The 21,918-nt window shown below is 42.6% G+C and overlaps 1 protein-coding gene across 3 annotated transcripts in view; it reads right to left on the reverse strand.

Annotated features, from left to right (window-relative positions):
- CysRS-m (cysteine--tRNA ligase-like protein, mitochondrial) overlaps positions 1-16,968 on the reverse strand; it is a 51,877-nt gene extending 34,909 nt beyond the window's left edge. For 2 of the 3 annotated variants that reach the window (XM_053792898.2, XM_053792900.2), the window contains exons 1-2: positions 16,819-16,968; positions 14,731-14,882 (exon numbers count right to left, since the gene is read on the reverse strand). In XM_053792898.2, coding sequence (XP_053648873.1) covers positions 14,731-14,860 — 130 coding nt within the window. In that variant the 5' untranslated portion in view covers positions 14,861-14,882; positions 16,819-16,968. The remainder of the gene's footprint in view (positions 1-14,730; positions 14,883-16,818) is intronic. The other variant, XM_053792899.2, reaches the window with a different exon arrangement.
- Between the last annotated feature and the right edge of the window lie 4,950 nt (positions 16,969-21,918).

The following is a 21,918-nucleotide window of genomic DNA, read 5'->3' on the forward strand; positions in this document are numbered from 1 at the left end:
CAGGATTTTACACCTTCCTGTGAAGTGACCCTATAACCCTTCCTTTCCCCCCCCCCAATCTCTTACCTCTCCTCTCCTCTCTCTTTCTCTCTCTCCCCCTTTCTCTCTCATCCTCTCTCTCATCCTCTCTCTCATCCTCTCTCTCATCCTCTCTCTCATCCTCTCTCTCATCCTCTCTCTCATCCTCTCTCTCATCCTCTCACTCTTTCTCTCTTCCTCTCACTCTTTCTCTCTTCCTCTCACTCTTTCTCCCTTCCTCTCACTCTTTCTCTCTTCCTCTCACTCTTTCTCTCTTCCTCTCACTCTTTCTCTCTTCCTCTCACTCTTTCTCTCTTCCTCTCACTCTTTCTCTCTTCCTCTCACTCTTTCTCTCTTCCTCTCACTCTTTCTCTCTTCCTCTCACTCTTTCTCTCTCTCTCTCTTCCCTTGTCACTCCCCCTCTCTCTTACCTTTTCCCTCTCACTTTCTCCCCCTTTTTCCCTCCTTCTAGGCTCCCCTTCTCTCTCTCCCTATCTCCCACTCTCTCCCTTTTTTCTTTTTCTCTTTCTCTCTCTTTCACTAAAAAAAAAAAATGGCTGGGACTCGCAGGAATCAGGGATCAGATGACAATGGTACTGGTAGGGAGGAATGGATGGAAGAGCAGTGGAAAAGGATAGAGCAAGAATGGGAGAGAAAATTAGGAGAGCTTTCTGAAAAAAATGGAGAAAGAGCTCTCTGTGAAATGGGAAAAGAGGTTGGAGAAGGAGACGAAGAATTGGGAGGCACAAGTCGAAACTGCAGTAGCCAGGGTAAAGGTCCTAGAATTTGAGGTAAACAGGCTGAAGCAAGTCTCAGGGGTAGTGACCAGAGAAGACACACCATACGAAGATGAGAGGCTGAACAGGAAGGAAGGAGATATGAATTATGCTAAGGTCATATCAGCCTGCAAAGAAGGGCCAGGGAGTGGAAGGGAAGAGCATATGGGTGCAGATGGTGAGGGAGATAGGTCGAATACTGAGGCACAACCATGCTACCAAGAGCCACTGGAAAAATCAAGGGAGAAAATGACCACATACAGACAGGAACCAGAGTCACAGAGGGAGAGGCAATGGGAGGAGGAAAGGGCAAAATCAGGGATTATCCATGGGCTTCAGGAGAGAGAGGAAAGGACACACACTGAAAGACGGCAGGAAGAAAGAAAGGAGATTGAGAAAATCATCACGGAAATAGGGGGAGAAGACATGGATGAGATTGTAAATTTTCAGAGAATAGGGGGGTACTTGAAGGGGAGAAACCGACCGATCAAGCTGATTCTCAGGACAGAAACAGTGCGGAACAGGATCCTCCAAGAGAAACCACGGTTGAAAAGCTCGGAAGAGTACAAGAAGGTGTTCCTAGACAGAGACAGAACATAAACAGAGAGACAGCAGCTGAGGGAGAGGACAAAAAAGCAAAAGGAGCTAGGAAAGGAGACAAGGATGGAACCAGCAGAGGTCAGTCAGAGCAGAACAGAGCAGCAAGGGCAAGCACACACACAACTATCCTCAGAACCCCACAACCTATCACACCATCCCAACACACAATACAATCCATACCCACAGCTTCCACCCAACCCCCAACCATAGAATCCCACAGTATGCTACCAGGTCTCCCACCCCCACAGGCCCCCCAAACCACAGTGTTGGAAAGGAAACTGAAGGTATGGTACACAAACGCTGATGGAATAACAAACAAGTGGGAGGAGTGGCACGAAAGAGTCAAAGAGGCATCACCAGACATCATAGTGATCACAGAAACCAAGCTTACAGGTATGATAACAGATGCCATCTTTCCAGCGGGATACCAGATCCTGAGAAAAGACAGAAGGAACAGAGGGGGTGGAGGAGTGGCATTGCTGATCAAACACCGATGGAATTTTGATGAGCTGGAGAGACGAGACAGCGGAGAAGAAAGTGATTACATAGCGGGAACGCTTCACTCTGGTGGTCCCAAGGTGATAATTGCAGTGATGTATAACCCACCACAGAACAGCAGGAGGCCAAGGCAAGAGTATGATGAGAGCAATAGAGCGATGGTTGACACACTGGCTGCAGTGGCGAGAAGAGCTCATGCATGCAGGGCAAAGCTCCTGATCATGGGCAACTTTAACCACAAGGAGATCGAATGGGAGAACTTGGAGCCACATGGGGGCCAAGATACATGGAGGACTAAGATGATGGAGGTGGTACTGGAAAACTTCATGTACCAACACGTAAGGGACACTAGAAGAGAGAGAGGAGAGGATGAACCAGCAAGACTGGACTTAGTATTCACCTTGAGTAGTGCAGACATTGAGGACATCACATATGAAAGACCCCTTGGGGCCAGCGATCATGTGGTTTTTAGCTTCGAATACACAGTAGAGCTACAAGTGGAGGGGGAAGCAGGAAGACCAGGACAAATGAAACCAAACTACAGGAAAGGGGACTACACAGGAATGAGGAACTTCCTGAATGAGGTTCAGTGGGACAGAGAACTGGCAGGGGAAGCCAGTTAATGAGATGATGTAATATGTAGCAACAATGTGCAAGGAGGCTGAGGAGAGGTTTGTACCCAAGGGTAACAGGAATAATGAAAAAGCCAGGATGAGCCCATGGTTCACCCAAAGATGCAAGGAGGCAAAAACCAAGTGTGCTAGGGAATGGAAGAAATATAGAAGGCAAAGGACCCAGGAGAATAAGGAGAGCAGTCGTAGAGCCAGAAACGAATATGCACAGATAAGAAGGGAGGCCCAACGTCAATATGAAAACGACATAGCAGCAAAAGCCAAATCTGACCTGAAGCTGTTATACAGCCACATCAGGAAGAAAACAACAGTCAAGGACCAGGTAATCAGGCTAAGGAAGGAAGGAGGAGAGACAACAAGAAATGATCGTGAAGTATGTGAGGAACTCAACAAGAGATTCAAAGAAGTGTTCACAGAGGAGACAGAAGGGGCTCCAGAAAGACGGAGAGGTGGGGTACACCACCAGGTGCTGGACACAGTACACACAACCGAGGAAGAAGTGAAGAGGCTTCTGAGTGAGCTAGATACCTCAAAGGCAATGGGGCCAGATAACATCTCTCCATGGGTCCTGAGAGAGGGAGCAGAGACACTATGTGTACCCCTAACAACAATATTCAATACATCTATCGAAACAGGGAGATTGCCTGAAGCATGGAAGACAGCAAATGTGGTCCCAATCTTTAAAAAAGGAGACAGACATGAAGCACTAAACTACAGACCAGTGTCACTGACATGTATAGCACGCAAAATCATGGAAAAGATTGTCAGGAGAAGAATGGTGGAACATCTAGAAAAAAAATGATCTCATCACCAGCAGCCAACATGGTTTCAGAGAAAGGAAATCCTGTGTCACAAACCTACTGGAGTTCTATGACATACCTGGAGTTTACCTGGAGAGAGTTCCGGGGGTCAACGCCCCTGCGGCCCGGTCTGTGACCAGGCCTCCTGGTGGATCAGAGCCTGATCAACCAGGCTGTTGCTGCTGGCTGCACGCAAACCAACGTACGAGCCACAGCCCGGCTGATCAGGAACTGACTTTAGGTGCTTGTCCAGTGCCAGCTTGAAGACTGCCAGGGGTCTGTTGGTAATCCCCCTTATGTGTGCTGGGAGGCAGTTGAACAGTCTCGGGCCCCTGACACTTATTGTATGGTCTCTTAACGTGCTAGTAACACCCCTGCTTTTCATTGGGGGGATGGTGCATCGTCTGCCAAGTCTTTTGCTTTCGTAGTGAGTGATTTTCGTGGTGACAGCAGTAAGACAAGAGAGAGAGGGGTGGGTGGATTGCATTTTCTTGGACTGCAAGAAGGCATTTGACACAGTACCACACAAGAGATTAGTGCAAAAACTGGAGGACCAAGCAGGGATAACAGGGAAGGCACTGCAATGGATCACGGAATACTTGTCAGGAAGACAGCAGCGAGTAATGGTAAGTGGCGAGGTGTCAGAGTGGGCACCTGTGTCCAGCGGGGTCCCACAGGGGTCAGTCCTAGGACCAGTGCTGTTTCTGGTATTTGTGAACGACATGACGGAAGGAATAAACTCCGAGGTGTCCCTGTTTGCAGATGACGTGAAGTTGATGAGAAGAGTTCATTCGATCGAAGACCAGGCAGAACTACAAAGGGATCTGGACAGGCTGCAGACCTGGTCCAGCAACTGGCTCCTGGAGTTCAATCCCACCAAGTGCAAAGTCATGAGGATTGGGGAAGGGCAAAGAAGACCGCAGACGGAGTACAGTCTAGGGGGCCAGAGACTACAAACATCACTCAAGGAAAAAGATCTTGGGGTGAGTTTAACACCAGGCACATCTCCTGAAGCGCACATCAACCAAATAACTGCCGCAGCATATGGGCGCCTGGCAAACCTCAGAACAGCATTCCGACATCTTAATAAGGAATCGTTCAGGACCCTGTACACCATGTACGTTAGGCCCATATTGGATTATGCGGCACCAGTTTGGAACCCACACCTAGCCAAGCATGTAAAGAAACTAGAGAAAGTGCAAAGGTTTGCAACAAGACTAGTCCCAGAGTTAAGAGGTATGTCCTATGAGGAGAGGTTAAAGGAAATCAACCTGACGACACTGGAGGACAGGAGAGATGGGGGGACATGATAACGACTTACAAAATACTGAGAGGAATTGACAAGGTGGACAAAGACCGGATGTTCCAGAGACTGGACACAGCAACACGGGGACACAGTTGGAAGCTGAAGACACAGATGAATCAAAGGGATGTTAGGAAGTATTTCTTCAGCCACATAGTCAGGAAGTGGAATAGTTTGGGAAGCGATGTAGTGGAGGCAGGATCCATACATAGCTTTAAGCAGAGGTACGATAAAGCTCATGGTTCAGGGAGAGTGACCTAGTAGCGACCAGTGAAGAGGCGGGGCCAGGAGCTTGGACTCGACCCCTGCAACCTCAACTAGGTGAGTACACACACATCCACACACACACGCACATCCACACACACACACACACATCCACACACACACACACATCCACACACACACACACACACACACACACACATCCACACACACATCCACACACACATCCACACACACAAAGTGCAATAGAGAATGGAAAAAGTACAGAAGGCAGAGAACACACAAAAATAGGGAGATCAGTCGCAGAGCCAGGAATGAGTATGCACAGGTAAGGAGGGAGGCCCAGCGACAGTATGAAAATGACATAGCATCGAGAATCAAGACTGACCCGAAACTGTTGTATAGGCACATCAGGAGGAAGACAACAGTCAAAGACCAGGTGATCAGATTAAGGATAGAAGGTGGAGAACTCACAAGAAATGATCAGGAGGTATGTGAGGAGCTAAACAGGAGATTTAAGGAAGTTTTTACAGTAGAGACAAGAAGGGCTGTGGGAAGACAGCACAGAAGGGAACATCAAGAGGGAATATACCAGCAAGTGTTGGATGACATACGAACAACTGAGGAGGAGGTGAAGAAGCTCCTAAGTGACCTTGACACCTCAAAGGCGATGGGACCGGACAACATCTCCCCATGGGTCCTTAGAGAAGGAGCAGAGATGCTGTGCGTGCCTCTAACCACAATCTTCAACACATCCCTTAAAACTGGGCAACTACCTGAGAAATGGAAGACAGCTAATGTAGTCCCCATATTTAAGAAAGGAAACAGAAACGAGGCGCTAAACTACAGACCTGTGTCTCTGACATGTATTGTGTGCAAAGTCATGGAGAAGATTATCAGGAGGAGAGTGGTCGAACACCTGGAAAGGAACAAGATTATAAATGAAAACCAGCATGGGTTCATGGAAGGCAAATCGTGTATCACAAACCTCCTGGAGTTTTATGACAAGGTAACAGAAGTAAGACACGAGAGAGAGGGGTGGGTAGATTGCGTTTTCCTAGACTGCAGGAAGGCCTTTGACACAGTTCCCCACAAGAGATTAGTGCAGAAGCTGGAGGATCAGGCGCATGTAACAGGGAGGGCACTGCAATGGATCAGGGAATACCTGACAGGGAGGCAGCAACGAGTCATGGTACGTGAAGAGGTATCACAGTGGGCGCCTGTGACGAGCGGGGTCCCACAGGGGTCAGTTCTAGGACCAGTGCTATTTTTGATATATGTGAATGACATGAAGGAAGGAATAGACTCTGAAGTGTCCCTGTTCGCAGATGATGTGAAGTTGATGAGAAGAATTAAATCGGATGAGGATGAGGCAGGACTGCAAAGAGACCTGGACAGGCTGGACATGTGGTCCAGTAACTGGCTTCTCGAATTCAATCCAGTCAAATGCAAAGTCATGAAGATTGGGGAGGGGCAAAGAAGACTGCAGACAGTATAGGCTAGGTGGAAAAAGACTACAGACCTCACTCAGGGAGAAAGACCTTGGGGTGACCATAACACCGAGCACATCATCGGAGGCACACATCAACCAAATAACTGCTGCAGTATACGGGCGCCTGGCAAACCTGAGAATAGCGTTCCGATACCTTAATAAGGAATCGTTCAAGACACTGTACACTGTGTATGTTAGGCCCATACTGGAGTATGCAGCACCAGTCTGGAACCCACACCTGGTCAATCATGTCAAGAAGTTAGAGAAAGTACAAAGGTTTGCAACAAGGCTAGTCCCAGAGCTCAGGGGAATGTCATACGAGGAGAGGTTGAGGGAAATCGGACTGATGACACTGGAGGACAGAAGGGTCAGGGGAGACATGATAACGACATACAAGATACTGCGGGGAATAGACAAGGTGGACAGAGATAGGATGTTCCAGAGAGGGGACACAGGGACAAGGGGTCACAACTGGAAGCTGAAGACTCAGACGAGTCACAGGGACGTTAGGAAGTATTTCTTCAGTCATAGAGTTGTCAGGAAGTGGAATAGCCTAGCAAGTGAAGTAGTGGAGGCAGGAACCATACATAGTTTTAAGAAGAGGTATGATACAGCTCAGGAAGCAGAGAGAGAGAGGACCTAGTAGCGATCAGTGAAGAGGCGGGGCCAGGAGCTGAGTCTCGACCCCTGCAACCACAATTAGGCGAGTACAATTAGGTGAGTGTACACACACACACACACACCCCTAGTTGGCAGAGGTAGCAAGTGTACATATTAATTGATATATTTACCCTAAAAGGAAGGTTTAGGTAGGTTTATACAGTTAGTAACTAATATTAGAATTAAAGGGGTAACCTTAGATATTAATATTGTAGCCTTAGGACTTTAACACAGGTACGCTTAGGCCTTTAACCCTTTCAGGGTTTCGGCCGTACTAGTATGGCTTACGCTCCAGGGTTTTTGACGTACTAGTACGCCTAAATTCTAGCGCCCTCAAATCTAGTGAGAGAAAGCTGGTAGGCCTACATATGAAAGAATGGGTCTATGTGGTCAGTGTGTGCAATATAAAAGAAATCCTGCAGCACAGTGCGTAATGAGAAAAAAAACTTTGACCGTGTTTTTGGATTAAAACAGCGACTTTGCGCTGTATTTTCGTATGGTATTTATTGTTGTATTCTAGTTTTCCTGGTCTCATTTTATAGCATGGAAGACATATTACAGAAATTGGGATGATTTTGACTGGTTTTACAATGAAAAGTACCTTGAAATTGAACTCAAAGTAGCAGAAATGTTCGATTTTTACCAAAGCTCAAAAGTAAACAAATCATGCCAAGCGTCCAATACACGAAAACTGGCGAGTCTAATATTCTTTCACAAGTGCGCTGATATTATTTATACCATTTCTACACTAATGCAGTAGTCTGCATAACAGTAAATCTTCTATTTTTTGTAAGAATAAAAATTCAAAGTGGAAAGCCAAAGAAATATAAGAGGGGCCTGGGGATGTGACTAACGAACAGAGATATTGTTATTTTAGTGCCAGGAATGTCTATCTTGTTTATTCTGGACTCTTCGGAAATTGGCATCTTTTGAAATTTGTGTGAAATTGGCAAAATTGCTAAATTCTGACCACTTTATTGGATAGTTAAAATCGGTAAATGGATGGTTTCTCGTACTCATTCAATAGAAAAAATGGAGTTCTAGCAAAATAGTTATGATTTTTGTCGACTAGTACATTGGAATTGGCCGAAAATAGGGCTCATAGTGGGCAAAAATCGCCAATGCTTAAACATCGTCGAGACCGTTAACTTCGTGAGAGCACAATTCCGTAAGTTTTCCATCAAATTTCATACTTTTGGTGTCATTATGATCAGGAAAAGATTATCTATCTTTTCGTAGGAAACAATATTTTTTTTTTTTTAAATTTGGGGGACCCTGAGAACAAGTCTCTGAGAGGGCCTGTGGAACCTGAAAGGGTTAATATAGGCGAATATTAAGCTATATTAGCTAAGGAGAACTGGCAACCCCATGCTTGAATGAGGCAGAAGTGGGGCAGACAGATGATAGTTCATTCTTCTCAGACCAGACACTGCGAAGACAACAACTAGGTCTCTGTGTGTCTGCAAAATACCAGCCTGAACTTCACCCAGAGGCTTCCCGAAGTACTGTGGACTAGTCTCTGGCACCCCTTAGTAAGACAATTTCCAGCATTTTCCTGTATATAGTTGGTCAACGATGCATGGGGGATCGTGGGAGATTTAAGCTTTGGGTCACGAGGTGGGCGGATGCCCACAGACCAGTATGTTTACAGGGCATCTCCTCCTTAAGTATTAGTCTAGAAGCTAGTGTCACTTACTGCATAGATATTGCTTAAGGAATACCCACTGAAATCAGGGAGCTCTGAGGTGCAGGCAATGGTACTAATACCATCTGAATACTTTCAGAAATTAAGTCCTTCACTGCACGTGGTGCCCTTAAGAGAGGGACAAGAGGAGTCTGGTTGCTGGGGTGGAATCAGGGGAGTTCTGGAGGTATGTTCTCCACCACCAAGTAAGTTAGTCCTTTATTCGTGCATGTAGTTAGGAATTTCTTGCAAGATCAGTTGCATATGGAAATGTGTCCTCAAAGCCACTTGTGAGACTGAGAGGACTAATCTCAGGGTGTCTGTGTCAACAGTACTTGCTAGGGTAAACATCTCACAAGGAGGCAGTCCCCATACAAATTTCCATAATTTCAGAACATTACGGAATAGAATATACTGCAATAGAATTTTAAACTCTCAGAAAAGAGTAGCCAGCTTAGTAAATCCAAATTACAAAAAAAAAAAAAAAAAAAATATTTTAAACTAAATTTACTTACAAACAGACCACATATAACATGTCATTTACATTCCTTAACCCTTTGACTGTCGCGGCCGTATATATACGTTTGCGAGGTACCGTGTTTGACGTATATATACTCATAAATTCTAGCGGCTTCAAATCAGGCAGGAGAAAGCTAGTAGGCCCACATGTGAGAGAATGGGTCTGTGTGGTCAGTGTGCACCACATAAAAAAAATCCTGGAGCACGCAGTGCATAATGAGAAAAAAAAACTCCAACCGTTTTTTTTAATTAAAATGCCGACTTTGTGGTCTATTTTCGTATAGTATTTGTGGTTGTATTCTCGTTTTCTTGGTCTCATTTGATAGAATGGAAACTATATTATAGAAATGGAGGTGATTTTGATTAATTTTACTATAAAAAGAACCTGGAAATGGAGCACAAAGTACAGGAAATGTTTGATTTTTGCCGATGTTCAAAAGTGAACAAATGATGTCATTGTCCAATAAATGTCCAACTAGCCATTCTAATACGCAGTCATGAATGGGTTGATGTAATTTTTACAATTATTACAGTATTGCAGTAGTCTGCATAACAGTAAATCTTCTATTTTTTGTTTGAATAAAATTTCAAAATAAAAAGCAAGAGTAATATCACAGGGACCTGGAGACATGACTGATGAACAAAGAAAATGTTATTTTAGAGCCAGGAATGTCTGCATTGTTCATTCTGGACCTTATTTTGAAATTGTCGTATTTTTTAATTTTCGTGAAATTGGCCAAATTGCAAATTTCTGACCATGTTATTGGGTAGTTGAAATCGGTAAATGGGCAGTTTCTTGTACTCAATCGATAGAAAAAATAGAGTTCTGAAGAAATAGTTATGAGTTTGGTTGACTGGAATAACGGAATTAGCCGAAAATAGGGCTCAAAGTGGGCGAAATTGCCGATTTTTAAATATCGCCGAAGTCGCTAACTTCGCGAGAGCGTAATTCCGTCAGTTTTCCATCAAATTTCGTTTTTTTGGTGTCTTTACAATCGGGAAAAGATTCTCTATCATTTCATAAGAAAAAATAATTTTTTTTTTTTTCGAATATTTTGCGACACCAGAAGCAACTTCAGGATTTGGCCCTTCGACAGTCAAAGGGTTAAATCAGTGCTTTATGAAATGTACATTTAATGTATGGGAAAAGCAGGTTTGGTACACAGCACCTCAAAAAACTAGCAAATTCTTTTACGTGTTTATTTAATAAAAAAATAATGAAGATTTTGACAAAATTGCAGATGTTGTTAGCTGTTAATCTAGAAATGTTTTTTATGCACTTAAATCCCAAATAAAAACTTACTAAATAAACTTGATTAATAAGTTCTGTGGGAAGCTTGGGTTTGATGATGCTCTTTGACACAGTATACCTCTACTCCATTCAAAGAAAATGGGCATGGCACTCCATCCAAAGAAAACAGAGAGAGCTAATACACAACCAGTGACTATTACAAATTAATATACTTTCAAATTAATATACGTACTATCTTATCAGAATATGTTTAATCTTATCTGAATATATTTAAAACGTAACAAGAAAGAGTTTTGCATTACTTTGTTTATATTTGTTGATGTAGGGTCCTACACAGATGACAGCAAGGAAATGAGTGAGCTACTCAAGTCCCAATATGACTCAGTTTTTAGCAAGTAGCTAACCAGACAGAGTCGAAGATCAAAATTATTTTTTTATGAGAAAGCCACAGAATTTGGTTAACAGAAGCCTATCTGATATTATCCTGATGCCAAATGACTTCGAACAGGCAATAAATGACATGCCCATGCACTCTGCCTCTGAGCCAGACTCATGGAACTCCGTGTTCATCAAGAACTGCAAGAGGTCCCTATCACGAGCTTCTACCATCCTATGGAGAGGGAGCATGGACACGAGGGTCGTCCCACAGTTACTAAAAACAACAGACATAGCCCCACTCCACAAAGGGGGCAGTAAAGCAACAGCAAAGAACTACAGACCGATAGCACTAACATCCCATATCATAAAAATCTTTGAAAGGGTCCTAAGAAGCAAGATCGCCACCCATCTAGATACCCATGAATTACACAACCCAGGGCAACATGGGTTTAGAGCAGGTCACTCCTGTCTGTCTCAGCTACTGGATTACTATGACAAGGTCCTAGATGCACTAGAACGCAAAAAGAATGCAGATGTAATATATACAGACTTTGCAAAAGCCTTTGACAAGTGTGACCATGGCGTAATAGTGCACAAAATGCGTGCTAAAGGAATAACAGTTAAAGTTGGTAGATGGATCTATAATTTCCTCACAAACAGAACACAAAGAGTAGTAGTCAACAGAGTAAAGTCTGAGGCGGCTATGGTGAAAAGCTCCGTTCCACAAGGCACAGTACTCGCTCCCATCTTGTTTCTCATCCTCATACCTGACATAGACAAGGATGTCAGCTACAGCACCATGTGTTCCTTTGCAGATGACACCCGAATCATCTGCATGACAGTGTCTTCCATTGCAGACACTGCACGGCTCCAGGCGGACATCAACCAAATCTTTCAGTGGGCTGCAGAAAACAATATGAAGTTCAACAATGAGAAATTTCAATTACTCCGATATGGTAAACATGAGGAAATTAAAACTTCATCAGAGTACAAAACAAATTCCTTCCACAAAATAGAGCGAAAAATCAACGTCGAAGACCTGGGAGTGATCGTGTCGGAGGATCTCACCTTCGAGGACCATAACATTGTATCAATTGCATCTGCTAGAAAAATGACAGGATGGATAATGAGAACCTTCAAAACTAGGGATGCCAAGCCCATGATGACACTCTTCAGGTCGCTTGTTCTATCTAGGCTGGAATATTGCTGCACACTAACAGCACCTCTCAAGGCAGGTGAAACTGCTGACCTAGAAAATGTACAGAGAACCTTCACGGCATGCATAACGGAGATAAAACACCTCAATTACTGGGAGCACTTGAAGTTCCTGAACCTGTACTCCCTGAAATGCAGGCGGGAGAGATACATGATTATATACACCTGGAAAATCCTAGAGGGACTAGTACTGAACTTGCACACGAAAATCACTCACAACGAAAGCAAAAGACTCGGCAGACGATGCAGCATCCCCCCAATGAAAAGCAGGTGTGTCACTAGCACGTTAAGAGACAATACAATAAGTGTCAGGGGCCCCGAGACTGTTCAACTGCCTCCCAGCATACATAAGGGGGATTACCAATAGACCCCTGGCTGTCTTTAAGCAGGCACTGGACAAGCACCTAAAGTCGGTACCTGACCAGCCAGGCTGTGGCTTGTACTTTGGATTGCGTGCAGCCAGCAGTAACAGCCTTGTTGATCAGGCTCTGATCCACCAGGAGGCCTGATCACAGACTGGGCTGCGAGGGCGTTGACCCCCAAAACTCTCTCTCCAGGTAAACTCCAGGATGAGCAATAGATGGTTATAGAAGGACCCCAATGGAAACAAGTTACTCTGACCTTTTTTTTGGGTTATCCTGGGTAATTTACACATGTTACTGTGTATGATAATTGTACTTATGTGTACCTGTACCTAAATAAACTTCTTTCTTTCTTCTTTCAACAAACCAGCCGTATCCCACAAGGGCAGGGTGGTCTCAAAGAGAAAGAAAAAAAATTCTCTTTTTAACTTTAGTAATGTATACAGGAGTAAGGGTTACTAGCCCTTGCTTCTGTAATTTTAGTCACCTCTTACGACACGCATGACTTACAGAGGAAGAATTCTGTTCCTCTTCCCCATGGAGATAAGAGGAAAGAAGAAGAACAAGACCTAGTAAGAAAACAAGAAAACCCAGAGGGGTGTGTACATATATGCCTGTACATGCAAGTGTAGTGTAGTGTTACCTAAGTGCAAGCAGAAGTAGCAAGACAAACCCGAAATCTTGCATGTTTATAAGACAGAAAAAAAGACACTAGCAATCCTACCATCATGTAAAACAATTACAGGCTCCTGTTTTACACTCACTTGAGAGGACAGTAATACATCCCTGGGTAGTTGTTGTCTACAAACCTACTACCTAAATAAACTTACTGTTTATAAAAGTGATGCCTTTCATACATTTAATCAGATGATGGAATCACACTTTTCACTATGACAAGCAAGAATTTTATACTTTAAATTACTTATTCCCTTGCATGTTGATGTACAAGTGTCAAAGATATGGTTATGTAGGTCATGGAACAGTAACTGCTGAGGATCACCTGGCTGATCACCTGACACCGTCACATGATTCACTACAATTTTATTGTTCATAATAGTAACTAGGAAGTACTTTATCATACCTTAAATTCCTTGCTTTATTGTTTGTTGATAAAGAAAGTGTTTGGAGATGGTTATATGACTAATGAGCAGTAGATGGGTGTGTCTTTTATTATCTGAAGCCCCCCCCACACACACACGGGGCCAGGAGCTAAGACTCGACCCCTGCAACCACAAATAGGTGGGTAGGTGAGTACACACACACACACACACACACACACACACACACACACACACACACACACACACACACACACACACACACACACACACACACACACACACACACACACTTACTTGAACAGCTTACCCATTGTTAGCATATTTCAAATACACAAGCTGTGAAGCCACAAACTTCATGTACTGTGAGAGAACCCTTTACGGCATCATCACATTTCACTATACAATTTTCTCGTTTTTGATTGAGAAAGTAAGTACTTTATCACACCTTAAATTCCTTATTCTTTAGTCTGGTTCTCCTTAGGCCTAATTTTTGGCATGGAGGGGAACTTTCTGAGTGGGAACCAACCTAAATTCAATTTGTTTCCAACGTTACCATTCTTAAATTATTAGACTATACACAGGTTGAGTATCAGTTACCATGTTTTAAATGCGTGGTACTCAAGAAGAAGGAACACGAACACACACACGAACACACACAAAGACACACAAAGACACACGAATACAAACACACACACAGGAGCTATGAATCGACCCCTGTAACCACAATTAGGCGAGTACAACTAGGTAAGTACACACACACACACACACACACACACACACACACACACACACACACACACACACACAAAAAAAAAGTTCCTTTGCAGTAAAATTAAAGCACATGATCATGTCTTCGTCTAGCATACATGGCACAAACCTGTCAAATACAGTACAAAAAAAAATGTATTTCGTGACAAAACACAAAAGGAAAAACAAAATACAAAATTCAGTCATTATTCCTATACAAGACAATTAACACAATGCCAAAATAAGAAAAGATCACAGTTCTTGTCATATTTTTTTTTCAATGTAAGCATAAAACGCAAACACCAAATGTGCATAAACAAAATTAAATTATTTAGTAAAAAAGATGAAAAAATCCAAAATTAGCTTAGTCTGGCCTGGCATGACTGTACCAGCAGAAGAAAATAATTTTATTAATCTTGTAGAATTAAAAATGTGAACGTCCATTTTATATGGATTTCCTGTATACAGTACAGTACATATTTAAATCTGTACTTGAGGGTGAAACACTTACCAATACCTAATCTGAATTGCTGTATAATATTAGCATGATGTCCCATTGCAGACACTGCCATGTGCCCGTGTGGACCAATGGCTGAGTTATGATGAAGGGCTAAACAGCCAAGGCACCGTGCTATCCCCATGGCGGCCACACAATAAATGTATCTGGAATACAATAAAATATTTGTAGTATAATCCATTAGAAGAATTCTATAATCAAATAACAGTTTCATATAAGCCATACAGAAAGTACAGTATAAGCCACACAGAAAATACCACATTGGCTACACTGAAAGTATTATATAAGCCACAAGGAAAGTACCACACAAGCCACAAGGAAAGTACCATGCAAGCCACACTGAAAGTACCCCACAAGCCACACAGAAAGTACCATACAAGCCACACTGAAAGTAACACACAAGCCACATTGAAAGTACCACACAAGCCACTATGAAAGTACCACATAAGCCACACTGAAAGTACCACACAAGCCACACTGAAAGTACCACACAAGCCACACTGAAAGTACCACACAAGCCACTATGAAAGTACCACATAAGCCACATTGAAAGTACTACACAAGCCACTATGAAAGTACCATATAAGCCACATTGAAAGTGCCACACAAGCCACTATGAAAGTACCATATAAGCCACATTGAAAGTGCCACACAAGCCACTATGAAAGTACCACATAAGCCACATTGAAAGTGCCACACAAGCCACTCTAAAAGTACCACATAAGCCACATGGTGGCCTGGTGGCTAAAGCTTCCACTTCACACACGGAAGGCCCGGGTTCGATTCCCGGCCCCAAGCCACTATGAAAGTACCACACAAGCCACATTGAAGGTACCACACAAGCCACACTGAAAGTACCCCATAAGCCACACTGAAAGTACCACATAAGCCACACTGAAAGTACCACATAAGCCACACTGAAAGTACCACATAAGCCACACTGAAAGTACCACATAAGCCACACTGAAAATACCACATAAGCCACACTGAAAGTACCACACAAGCCACACTGAAAGTACCACACAAGCCACACTGAAAGTACCACACAAGCCACACTGAAAGTACCACATAAGCCACACAGTACCACACAAGCCACACTGAAAGTACCACACGAGCCACACTGTAAGTACCACACAAGCCACACTGAAAGTACCACACAAGCCACACTGAAAGTACCACATAAGCCACACTGAAAGTACCACACAAGCCACACTGAAAGTACCACATAAGCCACACTGAAAGTACCACATAAGCCACACTGAAAGTACCGCATAAGCCACACTAAAAGTACCACATAAGCCACACTGAAAGTACCACATAAGCCACACTAAAAGTACCACATAAGCCACACTGAAAGTACCACATAAGCCACACTGAAAGTACCACATAAGCCACACTAAAAGTACCACATAAGCCACACTGAAAGTACCACATAAGCCACACTGAAAGTACCACACAAGCCACACTGAAAGTACCACATAAGCCACACAGTACCACACAAGCCACACTGAAAGTACCACACGAGCCACACTGTAAGTACCACACAAGCCACACTGAAAGTACCACATAAGCCACACTGAAAGTACCACACAAGCCACACTGAAAGTACCACACAAGCCACACTGAAAGTACCACACAAGCCACACTGAAAGTACCACATAAGCCACACTGAAAGTACCACACAAGCCACACTGAAAGTACCACACAAGCCACACTGAAAGTACCACACAAACCACACTGAAAGTACCACATAATCCACACTGAAAGTACCACATAAGCCACACTGAAAGTACCACATAAGCCACACTGAAAGTACCACACAAGCCACACTGAAAGTACCACACAAGCCACACTGAAAGTACCACACAAGCCACACTGAAAGTACCACACAAGCCACACTGAAAGTACCACATAAGCCACACTGAAAGTACCACATAAGCCACACTAAAAGTACCACACAAGCCACAGTCACATAAGAACAAACAATTATTATTTTAAGTTTAACAGCCACGAGTTCTGAAGTTATGTCCATAATCTGGAAGAACTAGACCAGTATGAAGCCTCTTCTGGCAGCTCTCTCACCTTAACAGACACTCTTCACAACCATTAATATCTTCTCTTCACTTTTTGCCTCCCATTAGTCCTTAAAATGTCGGATAACTTAAAATTTAAGTGACGGGAAGGATAAAAATACAGCAAGGGATGTTATTGTTGTCGACTTGAAGGGCCACTACTGAGTGAGCAGTACTAGACAGGCTAAGGTTAACTATTAGTAACTATTAGTAAGTAATTTAGTTAAATCAGGTACAGGTACACATAAATACAGTTACATAAATTATCATACATAGTAACATATGCGTACATTACCTAGGATAATCCCCCCAAAAGTCAAAGTGACTTATTTCCATTGGGATCCTTATTCATGCAGTTTTATGAGAAAAGAATTATATATATATATATATATATATATATATATATATATATATATATATATATATATATATATATATATATATATATATATATATATATATATATATATATATATTTATATATATATATATATTTATATTTTTATATATATTTATATATATATTTGAAAATAAGAGTAGAACCAAGAGTTCCCTTTGCGCATGCGCGGATGTGCGGGGGGGAGAGCGCGTATTGTTTTGAATGGTGGTGGGGAAGCTGAGAAAGCATGGAACCACGAAATTGACGTTCACGGTGGCCTAGGGATTAATATGGGCCTCATTTCATAATGGGAAGTGTCGTGATTGTTCCTGGTGGAGAGTGAGGGAACGGGATTTGCGGGACCGCAGTAATAGAGTGGTAAAAGTGTGATAAGAGAAGGAGCGGGTGACTGACGCGCCACAATGGACTGTGTCCTGGGGAAAATTACCCTTGGATTAATCATCACTCATCGGTCTCAGATCTTAGTGGAGTGACCTCTAGTTTGTATAATAGTTATGAGACGTTGAATCGGCTTGTGAATTGTAATGTAATTAATGATAATAACGCTAAGTTAAGAGAATATGTGAAGTGAAATAAGTCGTTTGCTCCGAGTGAACACGCTAGACCTCGTTGTTAACGAGACGAGGAAAGGGAAACTCCTTGAGTCACGACGTCTAAAGCAGGACAAACCAGCGGATACCTCGTCCTGCTGGAATGAGAATCGTGTCGATGCAGCAGGACATCAAAAATGAGATGGTGAATCAAGAAATGAGGAATATCAATCACCCACAGTTAAGTAACCCTTCTAGTTATAGCAACCTTAGACTGGCCAGTAGTGGTATGTTATAATTAGATAGGTTACGAGTGATCCAGCTACATCAAGTGACCACCAGAGAACATCTGGTAAGTAGTGGGATTATGTACAAATGTTTTCCTTGACGGATGTATCCAGGTGTGTCCAACCCCCCCCCCCCCCTTCATTCAGTTAAACTAATATAATCTATACAGTCCACAATTAATTAGTAGCACCGTACTTGTGGGTGCTACCCAATCCATACTGGTCTCGGATAGATATGGATAAGATTGTGAGGTCGAGGGGACCACTTGGTGCGACCAGGGGTGGTTAAGTTTTCTCACATGTCTACACGGGGTGACTACGGTAAACAATATGATTGTTTCCCAATGAGATTACTGGTATGTATATAATGTTGAGGTACATACAGGTAAGCACCCTAGAAAATTTTCCATATCTGCCCGTTGGTCCTTCGAGAACGGATGCAATCAGTGAAAAAATTAATTGAATTAATTACTTAATAATTAAGTGACTGATTGAAGGAAGTGGGTGTAGGGTGCACAAGTTTAATCGATCGTGTGATGGATGACAATTAGCCCAATTAATTGCTAGCACATGTGTGGCTAGGATATATACAAGAGTAAAGTGCAAGAATTACTCTTATAAGGCGCCTACTTAAGTTGTATAATCAGTGATTAATAATTCTCTAACCATGACTGGATCTAATGGAGTTAATGTGGCTGACAAGTCCGTGAATTTTAGAGTAATGAAAGCATCATTACAGGCTATTAAAAGCCATGTGACGAAGGCATTTGATTTAGTGAATCAAAGAACCGTGAACCCTAATGAATTAAAGTTATATTTAGATGCTTTAGAGAGTAGATTTGATTGGTACAAATTGTGGTTTAAAGACTGTGAAAGAGATCTGCTAGAGAATTGTGCAGATGGAATGGAAATGAATGTTTTAATTAATCAACATTACGAATTGGAAGGAAATACTGTCTTGTAAAAGTAAGGCTTTGAATAAATTAAAGGGTGTAAGCCAGGCAGTTGATCAACCTATTAATGCAAAGGGTGTGTTTGCCAAAACCTCCATAGTACGGTCTGGAGGAAATCAGACTAGGTCGGCAGGAATTAATTGTTCAATTGCAGACCAGTCAGCCAAACAGTTCTAAGGATATAACACATAATGACTCTGAAGTATCTGTCAAGCCTCAAAAGGGAAAAATAATCCCAGTGGTAATAATCATAGTTAAGAGTTAAATAGGCACATATCAAGTCAGGAATCAGTAATAGTGGTTCCTCACATCAAGGTAAGAGGAATAAGTACCTCAGTAAGTGTAACCCAGTTAATAAGAGGTCAGGCAAGGAAAAGAGAGACTGCCTCTTCTGCCAGGGTACTCATTTCACTAAAAATTGTAATGCCTGTAATTCATGGGATATTAAAGTGGAAAGAATGAAAGAACTTGACAGATTTATCAGATGTCTAGACAATCATAATGTAAAGGATTGTCATACCAAATTGAACAGTTGCTATCAATGCAACAAGGGAAAGCACCATACAGTTATGTGCAGGGTTGTATGTGATTCTTATAATAATGGTGACAATAATGATAATGTTAATAACCCTGACACTACAGTGACTGATGTAAAGGTTGCAGCTAATGGCAATAATGATGGCCTAGCTGAGGTAGCCTTGACGGTGTTGGATGTAAAAATTCAGGATAAAGGGCATAAATCCAAAACCATACGGCGTCACTCTCCTCAACACTGGTACGGGCCATGTAATATATGGCAGACTACCGCCTAGTAATAATGACTAGAGGAAGTAGTGAATACGGTCACGGTGTCTTACTCATGAAAGGTCAACCCAGTACAAGTATTCTTCTATCGAGAATGATGTTGAACCAGTCTAATTTGTGGGAGCTGGACAGCATAGGGATTAATGTAAATGAGGAAAGTCCAAATGATTCCTTTACTCAGGAACAATACCTGAAGGATGTTAAATGTGAATCTGGACATTACTGGGTGCGACTTCCGTGGAAGCTTGACCGTCCAGAATTACCTACTAATTATAGGATGGCGTATGGACAGTTAAAGGACCCAGCTCTGCGAACTGAGCAAGACACCAAAATTGTTGACTGCTTATAATGATATAATTAATAAGCAGTTAAATAATAAATTGTTCTTACTTCAGGCGACGATAAATGCACACCTTAAGTGCACAGGCGGTCCACTGAGCGAAGTAATTGGGTAAATAATCTTATGTGGACAATTTCCGGGTGTGACGTCAACTGAAGAGGAACTAATGAGGATATGTGAAGGGGTTAATGAAATAATGAAGAAATGTGCTGGGACTGACTTGGGATACTGAGAGACTTGTTATTGTTAAAGTCTCAAAATTCCAGTATGTCCAATAAATTAATCCAGGGAGCATAGGCTTATGCCCCTGAGAGAATGGAACACCAATTAGTCCATTTTGAGGGATCAATAAATATAGATGGCCATGGAGTTGGTGCCTATATGCAGTAATGTGCTGGGGCTGACTTGGGATACTGAGAGACTTGTTATTGGTAAAGTCTCAAAATTCCAGTATGCCCAATAACTTAATCCAGGGAGCATAGGCTTATGCCCCTGAGAGAATGGAACACCAATTAGTCCATTTTGAGGGATCCATAAATATAGATGGCCATGGAGTTGGTGCCTATATGCAGTAATGTGCTGGGGCTGACTTGGGATACTGAGAGACTTGTTATTGGTAAAGTCTCAAAATTCCAGTATGCCCAATAACTTAATCCAGGGAGCATAGGCTTATGCCCCTGAGAGAATGGAACACCAATTAGTCCATTTTGAGAGTTCAATAAATATGGGTGGCCAGTGAAGATGGAAAAAATTGTACTCCACATTATGTAAGTCGTCTAGCAACGACCTCCGCCCGGCCGCAGTGTGGAAAATTTTTTAATTTTCCGAAACTATAGTGCCTAATAGGTGTTTAATGTGTCTATATGGGTCAAAAATGTATTTGAAAATAAGAGTAGAACCAAGAGTTCCCTTTGCGCATGCGCGGATGTGCGGGGGGGAGAGCGCGTATTGTTTTGAATGGTGGTGGGGAAGCTGAGAAAGCATGGAACCACGAAATTGACGTTCACGGTGGCCTAGGGATTAATATGGGCCTCATTTCATAATGGGAAGTGTCGTGATTGTTCCTGGTGGAGAGTGAGGGAACGGGATTTGCGGGACCGCAGTAATAGAGTGGTAAAAGTGTGATAAGAGAAGGAGCGGGTGACTGACGCGCCACAATGGACTGTGTCCTGGGGAAAATTACCCTTGGATTAATCATCACTCATCGGTCTCAGATCTTAGTGGAGTGACCTCTAGTTTGTATAATAGTTATGAGACGTTGAATCGGCTTGTGAATTGTAATGTAATTAATGATAATAACGCTAAGTTAAGAGAATATGTGAAGTGAAATAAGTCGTTTGCTCCGAGTGAACACGCTAGACCTCGTTGTTAACGAGACGAGGAAAGGGAAACTCCTTGAGTCACGACGTCTAAAGCAGGACAAACCAGCGGATACCTCGTCCTGCTGGAATGAGAATCGTGTCGATGCAGCAGGACATCAAAAATGAGATGGTGAATCAAGAAATGAGGAATATCAATCACCCACAGTTAAGTAACCCTTCTAGTTATAGCAACCTTAGACTGGCCAGTAGTGGTATGTTATAATTAGATAGGTTACGAGTGATCCAGCTACATCAAGTGACCACCAGAGAACATCTGGTAAGTAGTGGGATTATGTACAAATGTTTTCCTTGACGGATGTATCCAGGTGTGTCCTACCCCCCCCCCCCCTTCATTCAGTTAAACTAATATAATCTATACAGTCCACAATTAATTAGTAGCACCGTACTTGTGGGTGCTACCCAATCCATACTGGT

The sequence above is a fragment of the Cherax quadricarinatus genome, chromosome 64, assembly GCF_038502225.1.
Source record: "Cherax quadricarinatus isolate ZL_2023a chromosome 64, ASM3850222v1, whole genome shotgun sequence".
Lineage (NCBI taxonomy): Eukaryota > Metazoa > Arthropoda > Malacostraca > Decapoda > Parastacidae > Cherax > Cherax quadricarinatus.